The sequence below is a fragment of the Macaca thibetana genome, chromosome 19 (genome assembly GCF_024542745.1).
Source record: "Macaca thibetana thibetana isolate TM-01 chromosome 19, ASM2454274v1, whole genome shotgun sequence".
NCBI lineage: Eukaryota > Metazoa > Chordata > Mammalia > Primates > Cercopithecidae > Macaca > Macaca thibetana.
The window spans coordinates 44,435,684-44,447,995 of record NC_065596.1 but is presented as its reverse complement, the minus strand read 5'-3'; the positions used below and the strand labels follow the sequence as shown (position 1 = coordinate 44,447,995).

The window sequence follows — 12,312 nt, the reverse complement described above, 5'->3', positions numbered from 1 at the left end:
TTTGGCAAAATAAGCTTTCTAAATTGATTGAGACCTATCTCAGATACCTTTTGGTTTACATAGTTAATAAGCATCTTGTGTAGAGGCATTTTGTAGATACCCTGATTCCTATCAGATGTTCACCCACTAGTTTGAACATCTATTGATGTTTCTTGCATGAAACGATGCTGTGGTGGTTGCCAAATAGAATTTTCCATCCTTCTATATTTATTAGTTCGGCCAGGCATGGCTCACACCTGTAATCCTAGCACTTTGGGAAGCCAAGGCGGAGGATCACTTGAGCCCAGGAGTTCAAAACCAGCCTAGGCAACAAAGTGATACCCCAGTCTCTACAAAAAATTTTAAAATTAGGCAAGCATGGTGGCACACGCCTGTAGTCCCAGCTACTTGAGAGGCTGAGATGGGAGGCTCACTTGAGCCTAGGAGGTTTAGGCTGCAGTGAGTCATGTTCACACCACTGCACTCCAGCCTGCGTGACAGAGTGAGACCCTGTCTGAAAACAAAACACATGTATTAGTTCACATTCTAAGGACTAGAAGAGCTTTTCTTTCCCACTGTCTGAGTTATATCAGAATAAACATGTATTTTAATTTTATTCAGTGGTTTGTGATCTGTGACTATCATCTTGATGCTCACATTTTCTAGATTTAGCTAGTGACTTCTGCATCTATGTGACTTGCCCTGCCATTGGGACACTTTCTGCCACACAAAAGTATTCCAGATCTTGTACCTTCTCTTGTATGACCCTGGGATCAGCCATTTCTCCAAGTAGACCTGGTTCCTTTTAGTGGAGAATGGGATGCGGCGGCCAGGGCCTGGATGGTACCGGTGCTTCTTACTATTGGGGTGTCATTGCTCTTAAACCCTCCCAGTGGACTAAGCTAGGAAATACATGTGTGCATACCCAACACTTATTTCTATATATGTGTTCACACAATTTTATCTCCAATTCCATTGTGACACCGACACCACAAGGGTCATTCTAACCTCTGATCTATGTTTGTACATCCATCCTCTGACGGTACAAACCCTGATTCTACATTTTGAAATCATCCCAACTTTATGGTCGAGGAAAGTGAGGCTCAGAGGGGCTGCTTCTGGGCAGCAGGATGAGGCTCTGTCTCCAGCTGCCCGACCTCAGAGGGCTTCGAGAGGACAGAGCCAGCCTGCGAGGCACTCGCCTTTGTGCACCTGCCCAGGCGAGGCGGGCTCAGTGCGCACGCGCCCAGGCGCATTTAAAGCACCCGCCGCGCCTCTCTTCCCCTAGCTGCAAGGGTCGGTGCTTGGCCTCGCCCGCAACACCCTCCTGGAGGATGCTGGTGAGAGGCAGGGACCAGGGGCCCGGCTGCCGGCTCAGGCCTCTCTTTAGGCGCTGAGTCCCCAGGCCCTCTCCTTTGCAGAGTCCCGCTGCCTCCCTCGATGCAGAGCCTTCGAGCGACCCAGTCCCCGACGGCTTCCCCTCGGGCCCCAGTGTCTCCCCAAGACGCCTGGAGAGGCCGCCGGGGCTGGAGGAGGCGCTGAGCGCGCTGGGGCTGCAGGGAGAACGCGAGTACGCCGGGGACATCTTCGCCGAAGCCATGGTGAGCCGACCCGCCGCCTGCCCTGGTGAGGCCGACGCCAGCCCCCCCACCCAGCACCCACTCAACACCACCTCTGAACTCCCACCGCTCCAGCCTCTCTCCGCCCCATCACTGGCGGCCGGCGTTCCTTCTCTGCAACGTCCAGGCTGTTGTTTTGTTTTCACAGAGCACCGTTTCTACCGCTGGGAATGCCCTTTCCCACCGTCCCCGGGCTCTTTACAGCCCCTCCTGGGGTGTTTGTGGTCCCCGTACTTATCCTCCACATTTATTCAACAAATATTTAATGGTTTAGTAGCAAATGTTTTAAGCGCTGGAGATGCTGCAGTGCTGGCCTCGTTCTGGGGAGATGAGCAAACACATAGGACAGTTAGGGAAAGGCCATCCACACCAAAGCGTTGCCCTTGCCAGCCTTCAGACATCCCTATGAGAGGGGTGCTGCGGCAGGAAGACTGAAGGGAGGAGTTTATTTAACGTCTTGCCAGCGACTCTCCTGGGCCAGGATCTCTGTTAGGACCTGAGAGACACCTGTGTTCTGGGCGGAAGTCCCTGCCCTCGTGGGACTGGCAGCCTAGCGGCCAAATAGACAAAGCACACAGGGAGACATCTTCAGAGTGAAAACGCTGAGACAAAGAGATAGTGATCGGGTGGGAGGAGTATAGATAAAGTCATGGAGATGTTAGTTGAATGACGGAAAGGCCGTGCAAGGAGTTGGGGAAGGACCCTCTCTGTAGAAGAAACAGGAAGTGCAAAGGAGCTGGGGTAGGAATGGGCTTGGTATAGTCTAGGAGCCAAGAAGGTGGCTGTGGCTGATGTGTGGGTTGTCGGGGGAGAGAGGGAAGAGGTGATGTTGAAGCAGAGCCTGAAAGAAATTAGAGTTTTCTCCAAGGGTACTGGGAGCTATGGAAGGGTTTTATAAGCTGGGGAGTTCCTTGGTCAGATCTTTCTTTGGGAAGACCCTTTTGGGTGCTCTGAGGCAGAGAGGTTGAGGATTGGTGGTCAAGAGTTGAAGTCTGAGGCTGGGCGCAGTGGCTCATACCGGTAATCCCAGCACTTTGGGAGGCCAAGGTGGGCAGATCACCTGAGGTCAGGAGTTCAAGACCAGTTTGGTCAACATGGTGAAACCCCGTCTCTACAAAAATACAAAAATTAGCCGGGCGTGGTGCTGCATGCCTGTAATGCCAGCTACTCCGGAGGCTGAGGCGAGAGAATCACTTGAACCCAGGAGGCAGATGTTGCAGTAAGCCGAGATCGTGCCATTGCACTCCAGCCTGGGCAACAGAGTGAGACTCCGTCAAAAAAAAAAAAAAAAAAAGTTCTGGGAACCTAGGGGGAGACACCCAGGAGACTATGTGGCTCTGGGGGCTACAGACTGGAGAGGTGGGTATGGAGGCATCTGAAACAAAGCCCAGAGTTCTAGGTGAGGACATGTAAGAGGAGCTCATTTGGAGGCCAGTTTGGGTGTGGAACACCTGAGATGTCCAACTGACTGGAGGAGGCTGCTACACCCAGGGCTGGAGCTCAGGAGAAAGGCAGAGGCACAGGTGTGGAGAGTGAGGCATCCCTGCCCTAATCCCAGGTGTGCCGCATGCTGCCCCGGAGAGCCCTGCCCCGCGCTGTGACCCCGGAGATGCGCGCCCTGGTGGTAGACTGGCTGGTCCAGGTGCACGTAGGTATCTGGAAGGGTGTGGGGGGCTGAGTTTGCGTCGCCGCCTGGGACCCCGTGGTCACCTGTGCCCCTCCTCAGGAGTACCTGGGTTTGGCTGGTGACACACTTTACCTGGCGGTGCACCTGCTTGATTCCTACCTGAGTGCTGGCCGCGTGCGCCTACATCGCCTGCAGCTGCTGGGAGTGGCCTGCCTGTTTGTGGCGTGCAAAATGGAAGAGTGCGTGCTTCCCGAGGTACTTCCGGGGTGGGGTTTGGGAGGGTGGATGGAGTCCTTTGGGGAGTCACTGATTCAGTGCCTACTGTGTGCCAAGCACCGTGCTGTGTCTGGGATTCACATGTATGAGGGAGGGGCTGTCAATGTGTCCCTTAAACAGAAGAGGAGACCGAGGCCCAGAGAGAGGAAGACACTTGCCTCACATCAAACAGTTGGAACTTCGACTCTGTCTAGAATAGTCTGTCTTAAGGCTGGGGGTGATGGCTCACGCCTGTAATCTCAGCACTTTGGGAGGTTGAGACGGGCAGATCACTTGAGGTCGGGAGTTTGAGACCAGCCTGACCAACATGGTGAAACCCTGTCTCTACTATAAATACAAAAATTAGCCCGGCGTGGTGGTGCACGCCTGTAGTCCCAGCTACTCAGGAGGCTGAGGTAGGACAATTGCTTAAATCCAGGAGGCGGAGGTTGCAGTGAGGTGAGATCGCGCCACTGCACTCCAAAACAAAACAAAAAAACCCAAAAGGTATATCACTTTGGGAAACCAAGATGACCTCGTCTCTAATTTAGAAAAGTAAATAAAAATAATATAAACTAGGCCATCTCGAATAGTTACCGTCAACATGCATGAATTTAGTGCCTTATCAGAACTGCCTGGTGAAGCAGGGAGTAGTATCTGTTTTACGGCGGGCGGGGGGGTGGTGGGAATGAGGCAGAGAGCTGAAGTGAATGTCCTGTGTGTCACAGTGAGCAGATGGTGGGGTTTGAACTCGAACCCAGGTCTTGAACCCAGGACTCTCAAGCCCGTGCTCTCTACGACTTCCAGACACAAGTCAATGGCCCCATTTTACACACCAGGAAACTGAGGTCCGGAACCTGGGGCCTTTTCAGGGCAGGGAGTAAAGAGCCGGGATCCAAGACTCCTTCACCTCCCCGCGCATTCCCCATCTGCAGCCCGCCTTCCTCTGCCTCCTGAGCGCCGACTCCTTCTCGCGGGCGGAGCTGCTGCGAGCCGAGCGCCGCATCCTGAGCCGCCTGGATTTCCGGCTGCACCACCCGGGTCCGCTGCTGTGCCTCGGGCTGCTGGCCGCGCTGGCAGGGAGCAGCCCCCAGGTGAATCCTCGTGGATACGGGGGTGGGGGCGTGGCCGACGCGAGGTGGGGCGTGGCCTGACAGTCGCCCCGCCTCACTTGCAGGTGATGCTACTTGCCACCTACTTCCTGGAGCTGTCTTTGCTGGAGGCCGAGGCGGCGGGATGGGAGCCAGGTCGTCGCGCGGCTGCGGCTCTGAGCCTGGCGCACCGCTTGCTAGACGGCGCGGGCTCCAGGCTCCAGCTGGAACTTTACAGGTGTAGTCTTGGCGTATGGGATCACAGCAGCTTCAGGGACTTCCCTTCCTGGTCATTTTTACCGTCTCAGAGAACGAGAGACCATTATTGGGGAGAAGGTGGCACCTAGACTTGATTTTTCTGTGTGGGGGAGAGAATGGAGTGGGAGGACCCCATTAGTCCAGATCTGGGGGCTCTTAACCTTGCTCCAGGGTGGAAGATAGTCTCCCAGGCCCAGAAGATGCTCCTGTTGCCTTCCAGGGCTGAGAACGAAGGGTCTCTCAGGCCTCGAGTCCTCCATCTCTGTATCTGGTGATGGATGGGGGTCCCTTTAGCTGCTAGGGCCGCTAACCATGCTACCAGGTGGCAGGGCGAACCACGGTTTCCCCCAGGATAGGATGGCTGCCCATCCTCAGCTCCCCTCTTTGCTTCCTTGCGTGTTCCGACTCCGCACTAGCCGCGCCCTGTAGGAAGAACTGGGTGTCCACCTCTCCCCGGTGCTCACCTAGTCACTCCAGTTGAGGATGGGACGCGTGCCGGATCTCAAGAGAGCCCCTGACCCGTCCTTGGGGACCCACATCGACGCTGCTTCTCACAAGTCTCCAGTTCCAAGGATGGGTCATCTCCAACCCCTTGTCCTACCTTAGTTTCTCCATCTCCCTGCTGCAGCCCCGAGGAACTGGGCCCCCTCGAGCCGTGCATGGCCCGCGCTGCGCTCCGAGGTCCCGCGCCGGGCCGCGCCGCAGTCTTCCTCAAGTACGCGCGGCCCCAGCGCCAGGGCACCAGCCTCGCCGCCGCCTGCCTGCTCCGCTGCCTCCAGCCTGAGCCCCCCTGAGCGCTGAGACTCAGTCACAAAAACAACAACAACAAAAAACCCCAAAACCCTCCCAGTGTGTGTCCGTCTCTCATCTCAATAAAAGAATGTATTTTATTTTGAGCGCTCTCTGCCCTCATTGGGCGAATTCCAGTCCCTTCTAGCTTTTGATTGGTCGCTTTCCAGGCCTCGCATCCCTCTGATTGGATGTTCTCACCACTTCCTTTAATGGTTGCTGGGATATAAAATGCAAATTCTGAGCTCCACCACCAGGGGGCAATGGCGGGCTTCCCCAAGGGCCATTCAGCAGGATAAAACTGGAATCCCTTAAGGACTGGCAAGAAATCACGAAGGATGGGGACTGCGAGGAACTGAGAATGCCCGCCCCGATCAGAAGAAATGCTATCTCGATGTTGCCAGCTTTTCAGATCTTATTCAAGTAAATCTGAAATTCTGCAATTCTAAATCTGCTTTTAGATGTCAACTAATTCAGTATTTCCTTTTTTTTTTTGAGACGGAGTTTCGTTCTTGTTGCCCAGGCTGCTGGAGTGCAATGGCGCGGTCTCAGCTCACTGCAAACTCTGCCTCCCGGGTTCAAATGATTCTCCTGCCTCAGCCTCCCAAATAGCTGGGATTACAGGCGCCTGCCACCATGCTCAGCTAATTTTTCTATTTGTAATAGAGATGAGTGTCACCATGTTGGTCAGGCTGGTCTCGAACTTCTAACCTTAGGTGATCCTCCCGCCTCGGCCTCCCAAAGTGCTGGGATTACAGAAGTGAGCCACCGCACCCGGCCTAATTCAATATTTCTTAGTGGTAGTACAAGCCCAATGCATCACATATACTGGGCTATGAAGATAGGGTCTCCCAGGCCTGGAAGATGCTCTGTGAAGGTCATCAGTTTGTAGTAGTAAGTCCTGGATAGTGAGAGTTTGATCAATGGGGTCTGATATGCTTAACCTGGGAAATGCCCAGGTGTCAACGGGGATAATTATGGTACCAACCTCCCGACACTGTGGTGAGGATGTGAGTTAAAATATACGTAAAGCGGCCAGGTGCGGTGGCTCAAGCCTGTAATTCCAGCACTTTAGGAGGCCGAGGCTGGCGGATCACGAGGTCAGGAGTTTGAGACCGGCCTGGTCAACATAGTGAAACCCTGTCTCTACTAAAAATACAATAAATTAGTCGGCGTTGTGGGAGGCACCTGTAATCTGAGCTACTCAGGAGGTTGAGGCAAAAGAATTGCTTGAACTCGGGAGGTGGAGGTTGCCATGAGCTGAGGTCACGTCATTGCACTCCAGCCCCAGAGACAGTGCAAGACTCCGTCTCAAAAAAAAAAAAAAAAAAAAAAAAAAAAAAAAAAAAAAAAAAAAAAAAAAAGTACAGCTTTATGACGATGTCTGACACCTAGGAGGTGTTGTAAAAGTGTTAACATTGTATCCCAGCAGGACTGTGATTTTAGGTATGGTTGTCCTCTGCTACTGTGCCCAGGTACCTAGGCATTTACTTGGTCAGAAAACATGGTTATGAATCAACGGATTTTTTTTTTTTTTAAGACAGGGTCTCACTCTTTCATCATTCAGGTTGGAATGCTGTGGTGTGATCTCAGCTCACCGAAACTTCCACCCTTGGGTTCAAGCAATCCTCCCACCTCAGCCTTCCAAGTAGCTGGGACCACTGGTGCATGCCACCATACCTGGCTAACTTTTGTATTTTTGGTAGAGACACGGTTTTGCCATGTTGCCCAGGCTGGTCTCGAACTCCTTAGTTCAGGTGATCCACCTGCCCCAGCCTCCCAAAGTCCTGGGATTACTGGTGTGAGCCACTGCGCCCAGCCAGATCTCCGTGTTTTTAATTACAAAACAGACACACCCGAGGTGGGGAAAGGTGTGTGCACTGCTCAAGAACTCAAACTCAGGAGTTTTATACTCCTAACTGAGCCTGGGTTTGGAGATGCAGAGAGGAAAATGTTTGCACCCCTGAGGTGTTCAAGGCTGGACCTCAGGGATAAGGGAGAAACTCAGCAAAATCGTTTTACAGCAAAGTACAATAAGAGATAGAGGCAGATGCTGTGGTTGAGATGGAAGGTGCTGAGTTCCGGTTTCTGTCTGTCACATGTGACTTGCCATGGGACCTCCAGCTGGAGGATGTGCTGTGGGGGTGGAGGTGGGGAGAGTGGAGACTCTTGGGGCTGAGACCCAAGCTAGAGTCTCAGGGGAGGGGGAAGGAGTAGTAATGCATAATGCCTTTCACTCACACACTCATTCATTCAACAACTATATATGGATGCTGACTCAGAGCCAGGCCCTCGTGATCACATGACTCAGAGTCTAATGGATGATAAGAACACCAGTTGTTGCCGGGCGCGGTGGCTCAAGCCTGTAATCCCAGCACTTTGGGAGGCCGAGACGGGTGGATCACGAGGTCAGGAGATCGAGACCATCCTGGCTAACACGGTGAAACCCCGTCTCTACTAAAAAATACAAAAAACTAGCCGGGCGAGGTGGCGGGAGCCTGTAGTCCCAGCTACTCGGGAGGCAGGAGAATGGCATGAACCCGGGAGGCGGAGCTTGCAGTGAGCTGAGATCTGGCCATTGCACTCCAGTCTGGGCGACAGAGTGAGACTCTGTCTCAAAAAAAAAAAAAAAAAAAAAAAAAAAAAAAAAACACCAGTTGTTAATTGCCCATTAATGTATGAAGCCCTGTGCTAAGTGCCTTACCTGAATAAGATAATTCCGTTCCTGCAACCGCTCTGAGGTTAACTTGCCTTTTATCCTCATGTCACACAGAGGAAGTCCAAGGAGGACGATAGAGGAACTTGGCCCAGGTCCCACAACTAAGGAGTCAGCTAAGGAGGACTGAAGGGCAATTCACCCTCGGTTTTTTTCTTGAAAGCTTCCTGCATGCTTCCTTTCCTGGGGACTTGTTCGCCTTCTCACTAGTTTTCCCCCATAGACAGGTGAGCTGGGTGAGGGCAAGAAGGAGATGTCTCTTGTTTATAGAGTTATTCCCTCCTCCAGGAGGACTTTATCACCACTTCAGCCCAGGGCAGGTACCTCCCACATCCCAGTCCCAACCCCCTGCCTGTGCCTCTTCCACCTCGGCCCTGACCCCTCTGCCTGTGCTTCCCAGGCTAGCCTGCTCAGGGCTGTCACTGTCTGGTCACTGGTCTGTCTTCCCACTGAACTGGGGGCCCAGTGAGGGTAGGGTCTGAAGCTCACGCAGTCTCTGCTATGTCCCAGCATCATCCAGCACAGAGCTGGGCACAGAAAGGACGTCAGTGAATATTTGTTTCATAAATTAACAGATGAATCCCAAAGGTGGTATTATTTTTAATGTATCTTTCTTTTCTTTTTCCTTTCCTTTCCTTTCCTTTCCTTTCCTTTCCTTTCCTTTCCTTTCCTTTCCTTTTTTGAGACAGCATCTCCCTCTGTCACCCAGGCTGGAGTGCAGTGGCACAATCTCGGCTCACTGCAATCTCTGCCTCCCAGGTTCAAGCGATTCTCCTGCCTCAGTCTCCCGAGTAGCTGGGACTACAGGTGCACGCCACCACACCAGGATAATTTTTGTGTATATATACAAAAATTTTGTAAATATTGTATATTAGTAGAGACGGGGTTTTGCCATATTGGCCAGGCTGGTCTCAAACTCCTGACCTCAAGCGATCCGCCCGCCTGGGCCTCCTAAAGTGCTGGGATTACAGGCGTGAGCCACCTCGCCTGGCCCTAAAGGTGATATTATTGTCCCGTGTTACTGATGAGGATACAGAGTTCCAGGCGGTTTAAGCGAGCTGTCTAAGTCATACCACTAGTGAGAAAATAAGCTGGGATTTGAATTTGGGAAGCTTGGGTCCAAATCCTGTGTTCTCATTGGATATGCCAAATGGCCAGTGGGCTGAAAGCCAGCTTTCTGTGAGGCTGATGTCTTCCTGCTCTTCCTCCTAGGCTCTTCCTTTCCTTCTAGAAATCTTCGGGAGCTTTGGGCACCAGGGAGAAGAGCAGGCAGGAGGGTGGGGAGGGTAAGGGGAATGGGAACAATTTGGGGGGCGGGCTGGAGAACTAGGACTTGGCTAATCTGAGAGTGAGCATGGGGGAAGTCTCGAGGGGTTTCCCTAGACCCATAGGGGGCAGCCGGAGTCGGCTGCCGGAGGTGAGGGGGCGGAGAAAGGGTGGGGACCAGCCCCGCGGGGGGCGATGCGGTAGCTGCAGCGGCGGCGGCAGGAGTTTCCCACAATGCAGCGCGGCGCGCTGTCCCCGGTGCTGATGCTCAGCGCTGCCCCGGAGCCTCCGCCGCGCCCGCCTCCCGCCATCTCCCCGCCGGGCCCCGGCCCGGGCTCGGGCTCCCGCCATGGCTCGGCTCGTCCCGGTCCTACCCCAGAGCCGTCGGGGAGCCTGGGCGCGGCGCTCGACAGCAGCCTGCGGGCCGCCGTGGCGTTCAAGGCAGAGGGCCAGCGCTGCTACCGAGAGAAGAAGTTCCGGGAGGCCATCGGCAAGTACCACCGAGCGCTGCTTCAGCTGAAGGCGGCGCAGGGGGCCCGCCCTGGCGGCCTGCCCGCCCCCGCCCCCGGGCCCACCAGCAGCCCCGGGCCGGCGCGTCTCAGCGAGGAGCAGCGGCGCCTGGTGGAGAGCACGGAGGTGGAGTGTTACGACTCCCTCACGGGTACGCCGTCGGAGGGTGGGGGATGGGGCACAAGGGGAGGGGGCAATGGGGAGAGCTTGGCGACTTGTGGCGGCAGGGGCCCTGGGGCTGAAGAGTCCAGGGCTGTGGGCTTCTGGGGGAGACTTCAGAGCTTGATCAAGGAAAGGGATTAGGGGTAGGGGATAACAGGGTTCTGTGGCTAGAGGGAGCTGGGATGCAGGAAATGGTCTTTGGGTCGGGTCTTCAGGGCCCCGCTTCCCCTGAGTCATTCTTTCTACCCCCTGGCCGCACGTGGACCTAAGGTGAGGAAGTCTTCCCTGAGCCAGCCGCTCGAGGTCCCGGCCCTCGCCCCGGTGCGGGCCCTTAGTGCTCTTGCCCACCGACAGCTCCGGGTGGATCGCCCAGCGGCGCCAGTCCGTGTTTTGGCGCCACCTAGCGGCGGCGCAGTTGCGTCTGTTTTGATAGGCGAGCGGATTGGCGCCCCCGGTTGCCGGAGCAATCCCTTAGGCCGGGTTCTCTGCAGCCTGGAGCCCCGGCTCCTCGAGGTCAGGTGGGTTTTGGGGGTGCCAGCAGGCTCTGAGAGTGCCGGCCCCGCCGCCCCCGCAGCTTGCCTGCTGCAGTCGGAGCTGGTAAACTACGAGCGCGTGCGCGAGTACTGTCTCAAGGTGCTGGAGAAGCAGCAGGGCAACTTTAAGGCCACCTACCGCGCCGGCATTGCCTTCTACCACCTGGGCGACTACGCACGCGCGCTGCGCTACCTGCAGGAGGCCCGCAGCCGGGAGCCCACAGGTGAGTGGCAGGGTCGGGTAGAGGTGAGGGCTGGGCCCAGGGCGGGGAAAGGGGCTGGAGCGGAGGGAACCAGCAGGAAGATCAGGGCAGAACAGCAGAGCCCTCCTCCCGCGGAGCTGCCTCTAGGGAGAGCTGTGCCACCCACCTACTCCCTACACGCCCACTCATCCATTCATCCACCCCGCCCTTCACCCGCCATTCAAACATCCATCCACCTATCGCTCCTCTGACATCTCCCCAGTCGTTTCTCATCTACCGTCATTGCCACACCTGATATCTCCTATTCACCTGCTCAGCCACTTCCCTATCCACCCATTGTCATCTCAATTACCCCCTCCTACGGCCGCCTACCGCACACACTCATTCCTCCACTCACCCATTCACACACACCTATTCATTCACTGCCTCCACCATCCACTCATCCACTCGGGTGGGCGATGCCAGGAAATTGGTGTGTGTGTGTGTGCATGCATGTGTGCACTTACACACGAGTGCAGGAGGGCAGACACAACACTCGGTTTTGTATTAAGAGCCAACAAGGAAGGAAGAGAGATTACAACAGGTGCAGAGTTGTGGGAGCAGAGACGAGATTAGTTTTCCCGTTAAGTGGCTGGGAGAGAACAGACTTCTTGCAGATGTCACTGGAGGATGAGAAGTGTGACAGGAGCCTCTGAGAAGAGGCATTCCTGGCAGAGGGTGCCGCAAATACAGGCACATAAAAGTGTGCGATGCCTCCGCTTTGCTGGCTGTGGCTGGGGCTTTGAGGAAGGGCTCTGGCTCTACTGGCTGTGTGAGAGAGCTGCTGGAGACTTCGGAGAATGGGGTGTGAGCCAGGGTGGTGTGGAAGTCACCTGCTGCCCCAGGACACCCAGATGATGCCCTGCCCACCTCCCCTGCAGACACCAATGTGCTCCGTTACATCCAGCTGACTCAGCTGAAGATGAGCCGTTGCAGCCTCCAGCGGGAAGACAGTGGCGCTGGGGCCCAGACTCGGGATGTAATTGGCTGAGGCCAACCCAGGGGGACCTCTCTACCCCTCACCCTCCCACCTCACCATGTAACTTCCCCGACTCATGTGTTCGTTGGTAAAACACTTGTCACTGGTGATCACAACGTCTTTGTGTGGTGTTCTTGGGGGGACCAGGAAGGGCCTCATCCCTTGGACCTTAGAAACCCAGAGAAGCCCAGGAGGGTGTGTGGGGTTGGGTGGGGGGGAGGGGAATGTTCCGCTAGGATGACCCAGCATCAGGGCCTGGGCCAGGGAAAGAAACACAGTCTAGGCC

At 55.1% G+C, this 12,312-nt stretch overlaps 2 protein-coding genes across 2 annotated transcripts; both read left to right on the top strand.

Moving 5' to 3' along the window:
* The first annotated feature begins 1,243 nt into the window (after positions 1 to 1,243).
* Positions 1,244 to 5,719, top strand: CCNP (cyclin P). The gene is made up of 6 exons (XM_050769308.1): positions 1,244 to 1,580; positions 3,157 to 3,246; positions 3,325 to 3,480; positions 4,416 to 4,574; positions 4,658 to 4,809; positions 5,458 to 5,719. Exons 1-6 carry the CDS (start codon positions 1,578 to 1,580, stop codon positions 5,621 to 5,623), a joined length of 726 nt encoding a protein of 241 aa, XP_050625265.1. The 5' UTR covers positions 1,244 to 1,577; the 3' UTR covers positions 5,624 to 5,719.
* Positions 2,939 to 12,142, top strand: TTC9B (tetratricopeptide repeat domain 9B). The gene is made up of 4 exons (XM_050769309.1): positions 2,939 to 2,942; positions 9,834 to 10,261; positions 10,847 to 11,029; positions 11,929 to 12,142. The coding sequence occupies exons 2-4, from the start codon at positions 9,835 to 9,837 to the stop codon at positions 12,036 to 12,038; spliced, it is 720 nt and encodes a 239-aa protein (XP_050625266.1). The 5' UTR covers positions 2,939 to 2,942; position 9,834; the 3' UTR covers positions 12,039 to 12,142.
* Positions 12,143 to 12,312: the final 170 nt, after the last annotated feature.

Coding starts and splice junctions, on each gene's coding strand:
- CCNP (XM_050769308.1), top strand. Junction 4,575..4,657: donor TGGCAGGGAGCAGCCCCCAG/GTGAATCCTCGT, acceptor CCTCACTTGCAG/GTGATGCTACTTGCCACCTA. Junction 4,810..5,457: donor CTCCAGCTGGAACTTTACAG/GTGTAGTCTTGG, acceptor TCCCTGCTGCAG/CCCCGAGGAACTGGGCCCCC.
- TTC9B (XM_050769309.1), top strand. CDS start 9,835: ATGCAGCGCGGCGCGCTGTCCCCGGTGCTGATGCTCAGCGCTGCCCCG. Junction 10,262..10,846: donor GTGTTACGACTCCCTCACGG/GTACGCCGTCGG, acceptor CCGCCCCCGCAG/CTTGCCTGCTGCAGTCGGAG. Junction 11,030..11,928: donor CCGCAGCCGGGAGCCCACAG/GTGAGTGGCAGG, acceptor CCTCCCCTGCAG/ACACCAATGTGCTCCGTTAC.